The sequence below is a fragment of the Eleutherodactylus coqui genome, chromosome 4 (genome assembly GCF_035609145.1).
Source record: "Eleutherodactylus coqui strain aEleCoq1 chromosome 4, aEleCoq1.hap1, whole genome shotgun sequence".
Taxonomy (NCBI): domain Eukaryota; kingdom Metazoa; phylum Chordata; class Amphibia; order Anura; family Eleutherodactylidae; genus Eleutherodactylus; species Eleutherodactylus coqui.
The window spans coordinates 1208998-1228710 of record NC_089840.1 but is presented as its reverse complement, the minus strand read 5'-3'; the positions used below and the strand labels follow the sequence as shown (position 1 = coordinate 1228710).

The 19713-nt window shown below is 50.4% G+C and overlaps 1 protein-coding gene across 1 annotated transcript in view; it reads right to left on the bottom strand.

Annotated features, from left to right (window-relative positions):
- Nucleotides 1-19713, bottom strand: part of DSCAM (DS cell adhesion molecule) — a 740634-nt gene that overhangs the window by 201732 nt on the left and 519189 nt on the right. The window contains exon 25 of the mRNA XM_066598936.1: nt 3806-3994. Coding sequence (XP_066455033.1) covers nt 3806-3994 — 189 coding nt within the window. The remainder of the gene's footprint in view (nt 1-3805; nt 3995-19713) is intronic.

Here is a 19713-nt window from a genome sequence, read left to right as displayed (position 1 = left end):
GGGGGCCACACTTACGATACGACCATGCACGCACCGAGCACACGATGGGGGCCGCACTTATGATACGACCATGCGTGCACCGAGCACACGTTGGGGGCCACACTTACGATATGACCATGCGTGCACCGAGCACACGATGGGGGCCGCACTTACGATACGATCATGCACGCACCGAGCACACGTTGGGGGCCACACTTACGATATGACCATGCACGCACCGAGCACACGATGGGGGCCGCACTTACGATACGACCATGCACGCACCGAGCACACGTTGGGGGCCACACTTACGATATGATCATGCGTGCACCGAGCACACATTGGGGGCCACACTTACGATACGACCATGCACGCACCGAGCACACATTGGGGGCCACACTTACGATACGACTATGCACGCACCGAGCACACATTGGGGGCCACACTTACGATACGACCATGCGTGCACCGAGCACATGTTGGGGGCCACACTTATGACATGACCATGCGTGCACTGAGCACACGTTGGGGGCCACACTTACGATATGACCATGCACGCACCAAGCACACGATGGGGGCCACACTTACGATACAACCATGCACGCACCGAGCACACGTTGGGGGCCACACTTACGATATGACCATGCGTGCACCGAGCACACATTGGGGGCCACACTTACAATATGACCATGCACGCACCGAGCACACGATGGGGGCCGCACTTACGATACGACCATGCACGCACCGAGCACACGTTGGGGGCCACACTTACGATATGACCATGCACGCACCGAGCACACATTGGGGGCCACACTTACGATATGACCATGCACGCACCGAGCACACATTGGGGGCCACACTTACGATACGACCATGCACGCACCGAGCACACATTGGGGGCCACACTTACGATATGACTATGCACGCACCGAGCACACATTGGGGGCCACACTTACGATACGACCATGCGTGCACCGAGCACATGTTGGGGGCCACACTTATGACATGACCATGCACGCACCGAGCACACGTTGGGGGCCGCACTTACGATACGACCATGCACACACCGAGCACACATTGGGGGCCACACTTACGATACGACTATGCACGCACCGAGCACACATTGGGGGCCACACTTACGATACGACCATGCGTGCACCGAGCACATGTTGGGGGCCACACTTATGACATGACCATGCGTGCACTGAGCACACGTTGGGGGCCACACTTACGATATGACCATGCACGCACCAAGCACACGATGGGGGCCACACTTACGATACGACCATGCACGCACCGAGCACACGTTGGGGGCCACACTTACGATATGACCATGCACGCACCGAGCACACGATGGGGGCCGCACTTACGATACGACCATGCACGCACCGAGCACACGTTGGGGGCCACACTTACGATATGACCATGCGTGCACCGAGCACACATTGGGGGCCACACTTACGATACGACCATGCACGCACCGAGCACACATTGGGGGCCACACTTACGATATGACTATGCACGCACCGAGCACACATTGGGGGCCACACTTACGATACGACCATGCGCGCACCGAGCACATGTTGGGGGCCACACTTACGATATGACCATGTGCGCACCGAGCATACGATGGTGGCCACACTTACGATACGACCATGTGTGCACCGAGCACACATTGGGGGCCACACTTACGATACGACCATGCGCGCACCGAGCACATGTTGGGGGCCACACTTATGACATGACCATGCACGCACCGAGCACACGTTGGGGGCCGCACTTACGATATGACCATGCACGCACCGAGCATACGATGGTGGCCACACTTACGATAAGACCATGCACACACCGAGCACACATTGGGGGCTGCTGAGTATTATACCTGCTCATACCCCCGTTACCCCGAAAATAAGAAAGGGTCTTATATTAATTTTTGCTCCACAGTATTTCTTTTCTTGTAAAGCTGACGGGACGCTATTAAACATCATGCTAGGGCTTATTAAACATCATGCTAGGGCTTATTTTGGGGGAAACAGGGAAGAGCAAGCATAGACAAAGCACAAGTTCTACGCCGGCAGGAGCATGGCCTTGTAGATTCCCTATACCCGGATGGTGGGACGCCCGAGGCCTTGCAGCCATACTGTAACACTTGCAATTGTTCCCTACGTTCTGCTGACCCTGAAAATGTGTCATCGGGAAGAAAAGTCACCAGATCCATTGTAAAAGCAGAGGCTGCAGGTCGCTGTGCCGCATTCTACTCCATTCACATCCAAAGCGGCTCTTTAGAAGCAGTCATGTGGTCTGAGCTTGGACAATCACTGGGCAGAGCGGCTGGAAGGTCCAAGGACGAGCAGATTTACTCCTACAGATCATGAAGCTCTACAAGAAGTGCAAACTGGATAGATGGGACCCCGGAAGCTGCGAGCGGTGCAGCAGTGGACAAAAGAAAGCTGGACCCCCGAAAGTCACAAACCGCCATGACCAAGGCAAGTCATGTGCATCCAGTAGATGGTCCTCTGCAGAGCGAGGCCCCGACTCCATACAGTGCTCAAAGATGTGGGGCAGAGATGGGCATCATGTTGATGGCAGCTTGGAGGCGAGGATCTGACAACTCCTGCACAGGCCATGTATCCTCTGACAAAGGTGTCGCCTTCTACACGATAGTGCCAAATTCTACTATTCAAGGGGCTGTGATAAAATAGAAAGTGCTTGTCTCAACCTCAAGACAGGTCATTAATAGCTGATCAGCAGGGGTCCGCCGCCCAGGACCCCCACCAACCATGCAGTTCCCTGGGGCCAATGCACGGAGCTGCTTTGTTGCCGGAAGCAGTGGTCTGGCTATAGTCACATTCACTTTAATAGGACTCAGCCTGCAGTACCAACCTAGGTCACTGCACTATGTATGGCGCTGTCTGCTTCCTGTGGCAAAAGGACATTAGAACACTGGCCTCAGAGATCAGTTGATTGGTGGAGATCCTGGGCAGCGGACTCCCGCTAATCAGCTAATAATGACAAATTTGGAGGACAGGGTATCTATCTTAGAAGTGGGACAACCCCTTAAAGTCCTCCCCACCCTGTGCCAGCCTCAGAGTGCCCTGTAACTTAAAACTGCCACAGAGTACCCCCATTAACTGTGCTCCACCAGACCCAGCCTGCCCCATGTGCCCCGTCTCGAAATGACACTCATCTAAGTGTGGTTTGTGTAGCTGTAATAGATGAGGCATGCCTTCTACTTGGCTCCCGACCAGCAGGAGGGGCCGTTCACACTCCGGCTCTGGGTTTGTGCTGGCTTACAGTTGAATCTTGATTTGGAGGATACAGAGGTAATCTTAATGGGGAGCAAGGGGATTTCATAAAAAATGAAGTGTGAACGGCCCCTATAAGTGTGATATTATCTGCCCCCGGTAAACACCCGGCTCCTGGTAAATACCCAGCCCCCGGTAAACACCCGGCTCCCGGTAAATACCCGGCCCTCGGTAAATACCCGGCTCCTGGTAAATACCCGGCCCTCGGTAAACACCCGGCTCCTGGTAAATACCCAGCCCTCGGTAAATACCCGGCTCCTGGTAAATACCCAGCCCTCGGTAAATACCCGGCTCCTGGTAAATACCCGGCCCTCGGTAAACACCCGGCTCCTGGTAAATACCCAGCCCTCGGTAAATACCCGGCTCCTGGTAAATACCCAGCCCCCGGTAAATACCCGGCTCCACATTATAATGACTTTTGCCCCCTCATTTACATACAACATCAGTAATCATAAAAAGGATAAAGCGGGATAACGAGTAATTACTTCCTGCTTCGGGGGGGCAGGACAAGACTCCAGTACCTTTCCCAAGGGTTTTTGCCTCTATGATCTCACTGATGCGTCCCGGTCCCACTCCGTTCTGGGCCGTCAGAGTAAATTTGTACCAAGTGCCACATTTCAGGTTTTCTAGGCGGTAGGAACGTTCGCTGGGACTGATGGGAAAACTGCCCCACTGTTCACTGTTGTCCTCGGAGTACTGAAGTATGTAGCCTGCAGCGTGGGGAGAGAAATGCGTCAGTAAGAGTCACAACAAGCCGCGGATAGAAGAGGATGCTGCCGGGATTCCACATCCTTCCTCTTCCGTTTACCAGCTAAAGCCCGTTTCTCGCACGGCCCAATAAACGTTTGTGTGACCAATCGGCGGGCCGTGTGACCCCAGCAAACCCTCATTCATTAGCCAATCAAATCCTTGTGCAGCAAGGAACCTCTCCGTGGAAACGTGGGGTGTGCCGCCCACAAGGACGGCACTGGATTGTCCCCACTGCAGACCGCTTTGGCCTTGGCCGGTAAAACAGGCGCTGATCTCATTGACCGGCTGTCGGCCTTTATACTCCAGTCACAGCTAAAGCTGCTTGCAAAATCCATCTGGTTTCTCACAGTGCACCGTTCTCCTATATTCACTATGCACCTAACTTGTGATTGGTGGGGGGTCTTACTGCTGGGAACCCCACCGATCCCCATATCTGAGGTCCAGAGCATCCTGCGCGGAGGGTGGTGGCCGTCCATTCTCATTGCTGGATGTATAGCGCAGCGCTTGAACTATCAGTGGCGGTCCTAGTGCGGTGCTGTGCATGTCCTCTGGATCACTAGGGGTCCCAGCGGTTGGACCACCAGCTTTCAGATGTGTTATCCCGGACAAGTGCGATATCGGTCTAAGAAAACCAGACGGATATGGCGTTCCTAAAGCTTGGATTTCACCCCCCAAAACATGATACAACGCATCATATCTCATCGCTGTGAGAACAGAGAATCAGTCGCATGAAACACTCATCAACTCACCAGCGCCTCCCATAGGAAAGGATGGGCAATTCCAGAACAGAATCCCCCAAAAACCGGACGCGCTGCGACTTTTGTATCACAGACTCAGTCTGAGAGAAAGATCACTGATAGTAAATAACGGCTCGGCGCATCTCACAGGCGGACGGAACTCACCTGTGATTCTCCCCTGCCCGCGGGGCCATGCCTACATTGGGGCAGATTCACTGCCAGTCTTGTGGTGCAAACTGTGCATAAAACGATCTTGCAGGCTTTGCACTACATTTATCATATGAATTGGACAATTTCTAACACTTTTAAAAAAAATGCATCTGTAAAGGGGTGCGGCCTTGTGAAAGGAGGCGTGTCCTAACTGTGACATCATGTAATAGAAATTGTGTCAAATTTGCACCATAAAAACTGGGCATAAACTAAAAAGTGGAGTACGGTCGGTCTGGCGGTTTTATCAGTCACTGCGAACCATCTGACTCGCTAGTGTAACTACAGAATTAGTAAACCCACCCCTTTCATCAGACCAGAGGCTTAGGGGGAGGGGCATGACACAGGGATGCTCTTTACTTTATCAGGCTTCGCCCTCCTAATCAGTTTGTTGCCTGGTTGCTAATCGGACGAAAGGCTTGGCGGAGGAGTAGGCATTCTCCACTCACTGAACTGCACCTTCCAGGTCATTCCCCCGGTTCGAAGTCCATACCCTATGATTCTTCTGCCCAGTGGAAACACTACTCCTGGTCCCTCCATAAATGTCAAACATGTCATATCCTTTGTGTGGATGCACTGTGCACATTGTCTTGTCTCCTGTTATGTGTATTGCACAGCTGCAGCAGATGAAGGGTTAATGACTGCATGAGACTGGGAGATGTCTGTAAATGTATCAATTTATGCCTTGTCATGTGGTATGTGAGAGATGATAAATATGAGTGCTGGAGAGCAAGGTGGGGTTCCAGAATTGTCAACGGCTAGGAGAGGAGTGTAGAGCCAGCCACATGGGGGTACCTTCAACCCTCATGTGGTGAAGAGGTTGGAAGAGAAAGAGAGGTATCTTCAGTACCCCAATGCCAGCAGCTAGTAGAGAGTGAGAGAGCGCGAGTCAAGCGAGTCAAGAACACCGTGCAGAGGTACTTTATCTGAGGAGAGTTTGTCCCCCACCCCTTGCAGGAGCGGCATCATACAGATAACGAGGACTATAGGGCTGGTATCATCCCAAGTTCCTCCTTGACCTCCCTTCTCTTGTCTTGCCTGCACCGGTGTATTCATAAATTGTCAAGTGTCCAAGTTTTGCAATAAAGTTTTGCCAGGCCCTGACCGTTCCCAGGGACTGGGGTACTTAAATACCAAAACGTGCCTGGAGTGTCTTTTTTATCGCCGAGGTTCATTCTAGTGAGTAAAGGAACAGTGACATCACGTGACAATCTAAAGTTCTACGGCATGTATATTGGCCATCCCTCTCCTAGGGGTGTCCGGAAGAGGCCCAGCGATACTCTGGCCGAGGCTGCGTGTGTCCCTCTGGGGAGGAGTCTGGTAAGTGCCACCATGACAAGTGACAGCTTTACCCTCCCAGCTCCTCAGCGTATGCCCCGTGTCCTGAGTTACCCTTTAGGACGCTGCAGCTGTCCCTACGTGTCGCTGCTATCTACTGCCCCCTGGTCCTCCCTGCCTGGTCCTAGACCACTTTGTCGCCTGACTCCCTCACATCTTATCCTGCGAACTCTCAACACTCATCCTTGGTGACTAACATCCCCACCCAATGACCCAGTCTCATCATTCGCCTACCAGCTTTTATTGCTTATCTCCTCTCTTGGTCTATTACAACTCTCAGACTCTCCCACTCACAGAGATGATAACGCTCTCAACATAATCTTCCTCCTCCTCTGCTCTGCTCTGCCTCTCACTTTACTAACTCCCCCTTTCACTCTCAGATCACAACCTCCTTCTCCATCAAGCAGTCTAACATCTCCCCAGACCCTCCCATCTATCGCACCTCTAGCAACCTCCACACCGTCCACACCAAACAGTTCGCCAAGACCATCCAGTCCTCCCTGTCCCCCAACCCTCTCCTCTCCTGCCCCAACCTGGCTGCTCACTACTCCACCACCTTCAGACGCACCCTGGACTAAGCAGCACCCCCTGTGACCAGAGCCGTCCACTGCAGACCACAAAACTTCTTTCAGCAGTGCTCTTGGTGCGCTGAATGGCTGTGATGCAAATCCAAACAGCCTGTGGACTTCACCCATTTCAAATTTCTGCTCAAAACCTACAACCTCACCCTCTACCACGCCAAACAAGTCTACTTCACCTTCCTCATCTCTTCACTATCTTACAACCCCAAACAACTCTTCGATACTTTCCACTGCCTCCTCAGCCACATAGTACCGGCCCCCGAGACGGATCTCAATGCTGGAGAGCTAGCCGCCCATTTCAAAGAAAAAAATCAAAAACATCTGTAAAGAAGTCTCCGAACATTACACGACTAGCCCCGATCCAGGTCTCTTCAGCATCCATCACTCACTCACTATCTATACTAGAACCAACGACAGAGGAAGAGGTCTCTAGACTGCTTTCCGTTGTTTGCCCCACCACCTGCACTAGCGACCATCTTCCCTCACACCCCCTTCACTCCCTCTCTCTGGTGGTCATTACCCAGCTCACCACCAACTGCAACCTCTCTCTGACCTCTGGTATCTTCCCCTCCTCATTCAAACACTCCATCACATCCCCTCTGCTAGAGATACCGACTCTTGGCCCAACAAACACTGCCAACTAGCAACTCATCTTCAAATTAAATCTTCAAATTTACTCCCGCCTCACATGCTTTCTCTTTGACACCTCTCGCCTCGACCCCATACAGTCCAGCTTCCGCCCCCTACGCTCCACCGAAACCGCCCTCACAAAAGTATCAAACTACCTGATGACTGATCCTTCTCTATCTCTCCATGGTGTTTGACACTGTGGGCCATGACCTTCTCCTTGCTATACTTTGCTCTATCGGCCTAAAGGACACTGCTCTCTCCTGGTTCTCCTCCTACCTCTCTGACCGCTCTTTCAGCGTCTTCTTCACTGGCTCTACCTGCTCTTTGCTTCCGCTCCCTCTCACTGTTGGGATCCACCAGGGCTCAGTCCTTGGCCCCCTTCTCTCTGCTCCTCCTCGCTGTTGGGATCCCCCAGGGCTTTGTCCTGGCCTTGGGGTCACACTGGATTCGGATTTCTCCTTTACTCCCCACATCCAATCTCTGCCCTGAACATGCTACCTTCACCTCAGGAATATAGGTAAAATCTGGCTGTTCCTCACCACAGACACACTAAAGACACTCGTTGTCGCCCTAATCCCCTCCCGACTTGACTACTGTTACTTGCTGCTCATCTGCCGTCCTGCAATAGACTCTCTCCATTTCATACTAAATGCGGCAGCCGGGCTCATATTCCTGTCTAGCCGCTTCTCAGATACCTCGATGCTATGCTATGCCAGTCGCTGCACTGGCTGCCCATGTATTACAGAACTCAATTCACACTCATCATCCTCACCCACAAAGCTCTACATGGCTCCGTGTAATGGAATATCCTCTCCCTCCTGTCCGTACACCACCCAGCCCGCACCACTGTACATCGCCTTCCTCCAGCACGTACATAACCCAGCCTGTGCTCTGCACCACCATACATGACCCAACACGCACCACCGTAGATCGCCTCCCTACTGTCCGTACATCACTCAGCCCACGCTCCGCACCATCATACATCATCTCCCTCTTGTCCATACACCACCTAGCCCGCACATTCTGATCCACTAACACACTCAAACTAAACCTCTCTAATACAAGCCTCACATGCTTGCCTACAGGACTTCACCAGAGTAGCACCCATCCTCTGGAACGCTCTACCCCAAAACATCCAGACAATTCCCGATGCACAGAGCTTCAGACGCGCCTTAAAATCGCACCTCTTCAGGAAGGCATACTAAATCCCCTGACCTGGTCCCCCCCCCCCCCCCCCCCCCCCCCCGCCCCCACAATATTCAAGCTTCAGAGCATGGTAGTTCTGTAGAAACTGTTTGGTTAAGAATACAAGGAGAGAACAACAGAAAGGACACCATTGTGGGCATTTACTATAGGCCGCCTGGACAAGCAGAAGATATGGAGGAACTCTTTATACATCAGATGGCCAAGCTCTCAAAGAAGCCCAACAGAGTGATCATGGGAGATTTTACCCATCCAGACATTTGTTGGGAATCTCTCAGGTAAAAGTAATGGATCCAACAGATTCTTATCCGCTCTTGTGACAACTTTATCTTCCAGAAGGTAGAAGAGAAAACAAGGGGATCTGCTATCTTGGACCTAATTCTTACCAACAGGGAGAGCATGGTTGAGGAAGTAAGGGTGACCGGGATCTTAGGAGGCAGTGATCATGATATCCTTGGAGGTTGGATAACAAGGGGAGGAAGACCTGAGAAGACTCAGACCTCAAGGTTGGATTTCAGAAAGGCAGATTTTACTGAACTCAGAAAGAGGATAGGAAGAATCCAATGGCCGGATGTTATTAAGGACAGAAATGTCCAAGAAGGTTGGGAAATATTGTCGAATGAGATTCTCAAAGCACGATCGTTACCAATCCCTAAAAGAAGGAAGAATGGGAAGCATTTAAAGAGACCAGGATGGATGAACACAGAACTTGTACACATGTTAAAGAGGGAGAAAAATGTGTTTATCAAATGGAAAGAGGAGGGAATATCTAAAGAAGAATATAATGGGGTCTGCAGAAACTGTAGGGCAAGGGTCAGAAAAGATAAAGCTAATAATGAACTGAGGCTTGTAAGAGAGGCCAAAAGCAATAAAAAAGGATTTGGGGGTTCAAAAGCTAAAGAAAAGTCACAGATGCTATTGGATGCTTACAGGATGAAAAACTTTAAAATTCCTATTTTCCATCTGTTTTCTCTCAGAAAGTAGATGTAACATCAGCTGATCTTCCCTGTGCTACTGGGGGAATAAAAGAATGCAGGCTATCTGTAAGCAGAGAGATGGTGAGAGAACACTTAGCTAACTTACATGAATCCAAGTCTCCAGGTCCAGATGAATTACATCCTAGGATACTAAAGGAAGCAGCGGAAGTAATTGCTGAGCCACTTGCCATAATCTGTGAAAATTCCTGGAGAACAGGAAAAGTCCCAGAAGACTGGAAAAAGGGCAAATGTTGTCCTTATTGTCAAAAAAGGGAAGAAGGTGGATCCAGGAAACTACAGGCCTGTGAGCCTGACTTCTGTACCGGGAAAGATCTCTGAACAGATTATTAAACAGCATGTATGCAAGTACTTGGATGGGAATGGAGTAATTAACCAGAGCCAGCATGGGTTTGTAACAAACAAGTCATGCCAGACTAATCTAATTTTCTTCTATGACAGAATCACTGACTGGGTTGATCAGGGAAATGCAGTGGATATGGTATATCTGGACTTTAGTAAAGCATTTGACAAAGTATCTCATACCATACTTATTGATGAAATGACCAAATCTGGGATTGACAAGGCAACTGTTAGGTGGATTCACAACTGGCTGAGTGATCGTACTCAAAGAGTGGTCATAAATGGCTGCACATCCAAGTGGGAGAATGTATCAAGTGGGGACCACAAGGCTCTGTCCTGGGCCCAGTGTTGGTCAACATTGTTATAAATGATCTGCAGGAGGGAATTGTGGGAAACTGATCAAATTTGCTGATGACACAAAGCTAGGAGGGATAGCTAACAATAGGGAAGAGAGAGAGAGGATTCAAAAAGATCTAGAAAAGCTTGCACAGTGGGTCGGCGACTAACAGAATGGTATTTAACAAGGAGAAATGCAAAGTCCTACATTTGGGCAAGAAAAATGAAAAAAGCCCATACAGAATGGGAGCAATTTGGCTAAGCAGCAGCACATGTGAAAAAGACTTGGGTATACTAATAGATCATAAACTGAACATGAGTCAACAATGTGATGCAGCAACCAAAAAGGCAAACCCAATTCTGGGATGTATTAAGAGAAGCATAGAGTCTAGATCACGTGAGGTCATTATCCTCCTCTACTCTTCCTTAGTCAGACCTCATCTGGAATACTGGGTCCAGTTCTGGGCACCCCACTTTATTAAAGACATTGACAAACTGGAGCAAGTTCCGTGAAGAGTTACCAAGATGGTGAGCGGTCTGCAAATCATGTCCTATGAGGAACGGTTAAAGGATCTGGGAATGTTTAGCAGAAGAGAAGGCTGAGAGGAGACTTAATAGCGGTCTACAAATATCTGAAGGGCTGTCACAGTGCAGAGGGATCAGCCCTATTCTCATCTGCACAAGGAAAGACTAGAAGCAATGGGATGAAACTGAAAGGGAGGAGACACAGATTAGATATTAGACAGTGAGGGGATCAATGAGTGGAACAGGTTGCCATGGGAGGTGGTGAGTTCTCCTTCAATGAAAGTGTTCAAACAAAGGCCGGACACACATCTGTCTGGGATGATTTAGTGATCCTGCACTGAGCAGGGGGTTGGACCCGATGACCCCAGTGGACCTGATGACCCTGCCGGTCCCATCCAATTCTACCTTCTGTGATTCTATGAACATTCCCCCTGCCGCTCCCTATGGCTCCCCACACGTTGCACTTTTGCCAATTGTGTGCATCTTCTGCCCCTCTACCTCCTGAACCACCCCCACCCCGTCTCTCTCCAAATAAGTGTATACCACATGTAATTGTCCAGTTTCTGTTCCCACGCCTTGTAAGCACTGCGGAATAAGTTGGCGCTTTACAAATAACGATTATTATTCGTTTGCCCAGGGTGATACCCGGAGTGAGCGCTCTTACAAACGCCCGTTCAGCTCATTTGCAGCTGTGGAAGGTTTGTGCGCTCATAATGCAAATCTGCTTTTCCACATCAAAAACAAAGTCAAAATCTGCACTAGTGCTGCGAATCCACTAGTGACTTCAGCCGCATGTAATGGCGCTCCTCTTGTCTCCGAATACCTGGCGCTCACTGCAGAAGACGCACAGTCACCAACTGAGCACCACCTCCAGAAGGGGGCGCCTGCAGTGAGCTAGAGGAGCGCTCGTCTGCAGGCTGAAGTCAGCGGTAGATTCGCAGCACTGGTGCAGATTTTAATGCTGAAATGCTGCGTGTAAACGGTTTTTGCTGCAGTAATCGCATGCGTCTAAAACCAGCTCACCCACAGCAGCTGACGGCAGCACAATCTTGCAGATAATGCTGCGGCTGGTGGGCGGGGTTTTGGACACATCAATACTCACAGCATAGAAAACCCACCTAAAAGGTGTGGGTCTCCTCCGTCTGCAGGGCGGTCAAGTCACATGACTGCCAGCCGCCAACTAGGAACAAACATGCGGTAAATGCAGAAATAGTCGCGCGTTCAGAGATGAAATGTGGTGGAATCCAGAAGGTTTTCCTTTTGGCTGCAGGCATCCGCTCTGCTTATGTTAGGCACTATCCATCTCGTTCAGCCTGTTGTCACCCCCCTTGTTGGTCCAGAGGAAGGCAAACCCCCAAGTGCGACAATCAGCTCCTATGGAAGAAAAAAATCCTTCCTGACTCCCTAATGGCAGCCAGAGTAATCCCCGGATCACCAACCCCGCTGGCCACCTAATGTCTATATCCCGTAATATCGTAGCGCTCTAGAATGTCGGCGGTGGCGGCAGATTCCCCAATCGTCAGGAAAGAAGGGCCAACATCCATTGTCACTGACAGCCAGCTTCTCTTAAAGGGACGGTGTAACCAATTCATCTGGAGGCAACATGCAATCCTATCCGCCCCACCCAAACACAGCCAACACTAAATCTGCCAACATCCATTTGCAGTGAGCTTGTCCTAGTGATGGCTGTATACATTGTGACAAGTTGGGGTTACTTGCCGGGGATCTCCTGCTTACTTTCCCCTGCCTAGGGGTGGCAGCACCGCGATGACGTCCAGAAACAGGGTAAAGTCCAAATGCCGATTCCTGCGGCGTTTATTTCAACATAGCAACATGGTCAGCTTACGTATACAGTCCAGCATATCATATGCAGCTTTGCCCCAACAGGCGATGAGCGAGGGGCCGACTACCCCTGTCCGCTCTGTGCTTCCAGATCCCTCACAGACCAGCACCAGGTCCACATAGACCTCAGGGCCCATAGGCCTCAATGGACCGAAGCTCCACCGGCTTCAACGACACTGAGCTTGTGAGGGTGGGGAGATTTAATCTGTGTAGCTGCAGAGGCCCCCTACAGGCCACTTTTGCTACTGCATTGTCACAACATCTATATATAGGGAACTCCGCCAAGTGTGGTGGGTGTTTACATCTACATACAGGTAGTTCCTCCTAGTGGGGGCTATATACATCTATTTACAGGGAGCTCCTCCTAGTAACGGTTGCATACATTATTTGCAGGGAGCTCCTCCTAGTGGTGGTTGTATACATTGATCAGCAGGGAGCGCCCCCTAGTGGTGGCGGTATACATCTACATACAGGTAATTTCCTCTAGTGGTGGCTGTATACATCTATTTGCAGGAAGCTCCTCCTAGTGGTGGCTGCATACATCTATAAACAGGGAGCTCCGCCTAGTGGTGGCTGTATACATTTATTTGCAGGGAGCTCCTCCTAGTGGTTGCTGCATACATCTATCTGCAGGGAGCTCCTCCTACTGACAGCTGTATACATCTATTTGCAGGGAGCTCCTCCTAGTGGTGGCTGTATACATGTACATACAGGTAATTTCCTCTTGTGGTGGCTGTATACATCTACATAAAGGGATCTCCTCCTAGTGGTGGCTGTATTTATTTACTTGCAGGGAGTTCACCCTAGTGTTGGCTATATACATCTATATACAGGGAACTCCCCCTATTGTTGGCTGCATATATCCATATGCAGGGAGCTCCATCTAGTGGTGGCTGTATAGATCTATATGAAGGGAGCCCCTCTTAGTGATGGCTGCATACATTTATTTGCAGGGATCTCCTCCTAGTGGTGGCTGCATACATCTATATGCAGGGAGCTCCCCCTAGTGGTGGCTGCATATATTTACTTGCAGGGAGTTCACCCTAGTGTTGGCTATATACATCTATATACAGGGAGCTCCCCCTAGTGGTATCTAGATGCTGCCAGAATGCTATCATTGATGCTGGCTGCAAACCGATGGGTTGGATTTGGCATGTGGGAGCCCACAGTGGAATCCGGCTCCAACCGTGGCCGGTGACTATGCTTACCTCGCCATCTGCCATGCGTATTACAAGTTTTTATTTTTCTTGAGCCTGTGCTTTTCCTACGTGGTCGCTGGGTGATGACGCAGGTACCCGTGATCTAGCCATTGTCAATTGCAGATGTGCTGTGGATTGGACGGCTTTCACTGACTGTAATGGAAGCCGTCCGTGTGGGATGCACACAAACATTGAGCGTGCTGCGATTCCCCGACCACTCGCAGAAATCGTGATTCATTTTCGTGAGTGTGTAAAAAAAAGCGATTTTTCCTAGTAGGCTCTGAATGGTATTTGCTGCAGATTGGCGGTGCGGACGGCGACCACAGATTCCGCAATGTAAATCTGTTCATGTGCTTCCAGTCCTGGTGAGGCCCCCGCTGATCGCCCCTTCCGCCTTACATGGCCCAGTTATGGCTAACTTGTTAGATCAAAGTCCTCCAGCGGGTTTATAACCAAAGACGTTTTCTCCGTAAGATTCGTGACCACAAATGTGAGAAATCAAAGATACAACACAAGATATCAAAGATGGAGGCGCGGAATGCTCTTCGGCTGCCGAGCGTTTCCTTTGATGATCTTGTGAGCAGCAGAAAACATCCTGACAAAACTTCTAAGGAGAGATGATGCAACAGCGAAGCGAGACGTGTGCAAGGATCCAGTAGAGCCGCCCGTCTCCGCCACAGCTCCGCACCTTCTCTCATCTCCGAAGACAACTCAAACAGCTGACCTCCTGCTTCCGCCATTATGGCCGCTGCCTGGCTTGGGGACCTTCGGGGGTGCTAGTCCCACCTCCTCTGCCACTCCCACTGCCAGCGTCCTTAGGTGTTATTCCACACAATTTCTGTATAAGAAGGCTGAATGGTGGGCTGACGGGCGTTGTAATAGCAGCCGTTTGGGTTGTCGGCCATCTTTTACAGAGACGTAACTTGAAGAAAAGACCTTAGGATGACGTAAAGGGGTTTCCAATAAGATGAGCGCCATCCCTGCAGCCTGCAAGAAGAGAGAAGGGGCATGTGCCAAGCCTGATGCCTGCCATCATGCTCCGCCCCCACACATGGCCACGGCCCGTTCTCCCTCCAATCCTTCATCTGCAGTATTCATGTTCATTAACCCCTTAGCATACAGTTATGTCATGGAGGTTCAGGTTTTGTATGGAGGGGGGGGGGGGGGGGGGGGTCGTGGGATGAGATCTGTTACTTTCAGCTGACACCCACAACAGTTCCAATTCGCAGCGCCGCTGAGCAGCGCCGATAACCCTTTAAATGCCTTGATCAATGTTTGGGGGGGGGGGGGGGGTCTCACACTGTCCCCCGTGATGAGATGGCAGGGTACTGTACGGCAGTCCTGTGTGGTTGTGAACTTCTGCATCTTAAATTGCTTTTACAATGTACTGCAATACTTCAACACTGCAGTGTATTGTACTTTTAATGTTAACATAGTAATGCGGCTAACTAATTGGCTGCACTCAGAGCCTTCAGCAGGCCCAGGCCTACGATGGCCACCATCAGCACCCCGCGAGCACATGGAGAATGGCGAGTCGGGAAGGGGACCACCTCCAACTGACAGACAGCACTCAGTATTGACAGTGCCTGTGAGCTGTAAAACAGCTGCGATGAGACCTCATCCTGAAGCCAACTGTTTGCGGTAACATAGTATGTAAGGCCGAATGAAGACCATGTCCATCTAGTCCAGCCTGTTGTCCTCCTGTGCTGTTGATCCAGAAAAAGGCACAAAACCCCCAAGAGGCAGAAGCCAATTAGACCTTTTGGGGAAAACATTCCTTCCCGACTCCCTAATGGCTATCAGACTAATCCCTGGATCAACCCCTAATAGTTCCTACCTGCCTGTATACCCGGATTAACAAGTAATCTAACATTTATATCCTATAATGTCCTTCCTCTCCAGAAAGACATCAAGTCCCCTCTTACACTCCTCTATGGATCCTGCCATCACCACGTCCTCAGGCAGAGAGTTCCACAGTCTCACTGCTCTTACAGTAAAGAACCCCCTTCTGTGTTGGTGATGAAACCTGCTTTCCTCTAGACGTAGCAGATGTCCTCTTGTTACCGTCGCAGTCCTGGGTATAAACAGATCCTGGCAGAGATCCTTGTATCGTCCCCTCATGGATTTATACACAGTTATTTGGTCGCCCCTTGGCCGTCTTTCCGGGGTGAATAATCCCAGTTTTGGTGCCTCTCTGGGTATTCCAGTCCCGTCATTCCATGTATTAGTTTAGTTGCCCTTCTTTGAACCCCCTCCAGTACTGTAACATCTTTCCTGAGCCCCGGTGACCAGAACTGTACACAGTATTCCATGTGAGGCCTGACAAGTGCCTTATATAGTGGGGGGATAATGTTCTCGCCCCTCGCCCCTATACCTCTTTTACTGCACCACAAGGCTGTATTAGCTTTTGCAGCAGCTGACTGGCATTGGTTACTCCAGTTTAGTTACAGCCCACTAGTACCCCCAGGTCTTTTCCCTAGCTGTACCCCCTTTAGTGTATATTGGTGACATCTGTTTCTCCTGCCCATGTGCAGAACCTTACATTTATCCACATTGACCTCCATTTACCATCCCCCCCCCCCCCCCCCCCCAAGCCCCCGGCTTATCTCCGTCCGTTTGTAGCCGCACATTGTCCTCCGTTGCATTGATTATATTGTATAATTTTGTGTCATCTACAAATACTGATATTTTGCTGTGCAGCCCCTCTATCAGGTCATTGATAAATATATTGTACAGAATGGGGCCCAATACTGAACCCTGTGGCCCCCACTAGTGACGGGGGCCCAATCAGAGTATGAGCCATTTACTCTGGTACAGAACGGACATATAATATACAGAGACGTTTAGGGGCATATTTTCTTGTTTTCAATTCTAGTGGGAAATGATCTTTTACTCAGAGGGTCCGACATAATGGAAGGTCCGTAGACCCCAATGCAGCAGAGCAGTGACCTGTCTAATATTGGACTGACGGTGGCAGATACTAGACGTCTCCTGAGAAAGATTATACGAGGGGTGTGATAAGGCTTTGGCTTTGTGTTCTTTGTTTCTATGGTAACGGATGTTACATCACATGGAAGCCTTATGTCTAATATATGTTTGTAGCTTATGACCACAGTGATCTCGGCACGCGGGAAAACAACATGGCGGAGTCTAAGGCGATATTCACAGCCAATGAGAGCAGAGGAGTGATAAAGTCGGCGCAGGATATTCCTGGTGATATGTGGCAGACATCGGGGGTCAATGCCCTTCATATCCTACAGTTATGGACTGGGGGCCACTTCAGCCCCAATGATGAGGAACATCCCGGACAACCGAGAGAGGTGGTTGTTGTTCCGGAGATCGCCGATGCTGCGCACAACCTCCTACTGGAGAATCGGCCGGCGGCAGGAATAGCCGCCATCATGGGGGTTTATGGGGAACGGGTTTGTGTCATTATCCATGAAGAAGCCATCTGCAAAGTGGGTCCCCAAATGTCTGACAACAGATTAGAAAAGCATCGAGTGACAACTCCCCGCTCCATCTGTCAGCGTTTACGGACTGATAAGAACTTCCTGGATGGACCGGTCACCATGGATGAGACCTGGATATATGTGTATGACCCTGAAACCAAGGAGCAGTCAGAGTGGAGGCCCAGTGATCCTCAGCCACTAAGGGGATGGCGTCTGTGTACAGATATATACAGCCACCACTAGGGGGAGCTCACTACATGCAGATATATACAGCCACCACTAGGGGGAGCAGTCAGAGAGTGGAGGCCCAGTGGTTGTCAGCCACTAAGGTGATGGCGTCTGTGTACAGATATATACAGCCACCACTAGGGGGGCTCACTACATACAGATAGATACAGCCACCACTAGGGGGAGCTCACTACATACAGATAGATACAGCCACCACTAGGGGGAGCTCACTACATACAGATATATACAGCCAACACTAGGGGGAGCTCACTACATGCAGATATATACAGCCACCACTAGGGGGAGCAGTCAGAAGAGTGGAGGCCCAGTGGTTGTCAGCCACTAAGGTGATGGCGTCTGTGTACAGATATATACAGCCACCACTAGGGGGGCTCACTACATACAGATAGATACAGCCACCACTAGGGGGAGCTCACTACATACAGATAGATACAGCCACCACTAGGGGGAGCTCACTACATACAGATATATACAGCCAACACTAGGGGGAGCTCACTACATGCAGATATATACAGCCACCACTAGGGGGAGCAGTCAGAAGAGTGGAGGCCCAGTGGTTGTCAGCCACTAAGGTGATGGTGTCTGTGTACAGATATATACAGCCACCACTAGGGGGGCTCACTACATACAGATAGATACAGCCACCACTAGGGGGAGCTCACTACATACAGATATATACAGCCAACACTAGGGGGAGCTCACTACATACAGATATATACAGCCACCACTAGGGAGAGCTCACTACATACAGATGTATACAGCCACCGCTAGGGGGAGCTCACTACATACAGATATATACAGCCACCACTAGGGGGAGCTCACTACATATAGATATATACAGCCACCACTAGGGGGAGCAGTCAGAGAGTGGAGGCCCAGTGATCCTCAGCCACTAAGGTGATGGCGTCTGTGTACAGATATATACAGCCACCACTAGGGGGAGCTCACTACATACAGATATATACAGCCACCACTAGCGGGAGCTCACTACATACAGATATATACAGCCGCCACTAGGGGGAGCTCACTACATACAGATATATACAGCCACCACTAGCTCACTACATACAGATATATACAGCCAACACTAGGGGGAGCTCACTACATGCAGATATATACCGCCACCACTAGGGGGAGCAGTCAGAGTGCAGGCCCAGTGATCCTCAGCCACTAAGGTGATGGCGTCTGTGTACAGATATATACAGCCACCACTAGGGGGAGCTCACTACATACAGATATATACAGCCAACACTAGGGGGAGCTCACTGCATACAGATATATACAGCCACCACTAGGGGGAGCTCACTACATACAGATATATACAGCCACCACTAGGGGGAGCAGTCAGAGTGGAGGCCCAGTGGTTCTCAGCCACTAAGGTGATGGTGTCTGTGTTCTGGGATAAGGAGGGCCTGCTGCTAGTGGACGACCTTCACAATGGTTCCACCATCAATGCAATGTATTACATTGATCTTTTGGACCAATTGAAGGCAGCTCTGAAGGCCAAAAGGTGCAGCAAGCTGTCCAAAGAAATCTTGTTCCTGCAAGACAATGCCTCCGCTCACACTGCACAAGGGACCACAGCAAAACTGGTGGAGCTAGGCTTCCAGCTGGTTGACTACCCACCTTATTCACCAGATCTAGCTCCCTCCGACTATCATCTGTTTCCAGAAGAAACACCCCAAGGGGACCAAATGTCCCATCATTTCTGATGCTATGGCTGCTACGGATGACTGGTTTGAGGCACAACCGAAATCCTCCTTTTTGCAAGGCTTACAGAACTTGGAATCCCGATGTAAGAAGTGTGCTGGCATCAGTGGAGAGGATGTGGGAGAAATGGAAAGTGTCATCTTCTATCTTTATCTTGTTTTTTCTTTCTGGGTAAGGCCAAAGACTTATCAGCAGTCCCTCCCCCTCCTACATAATGGAAGCGGCCCCTCCCACATAATGGTAGCGGCCCCTCGTACATAATGGAAGCGGCCCCTCCCACATAATGGTAGCGGCCCCTCCCACATAATGGTAGCGGCCCCTCCCACATAAAGGTAG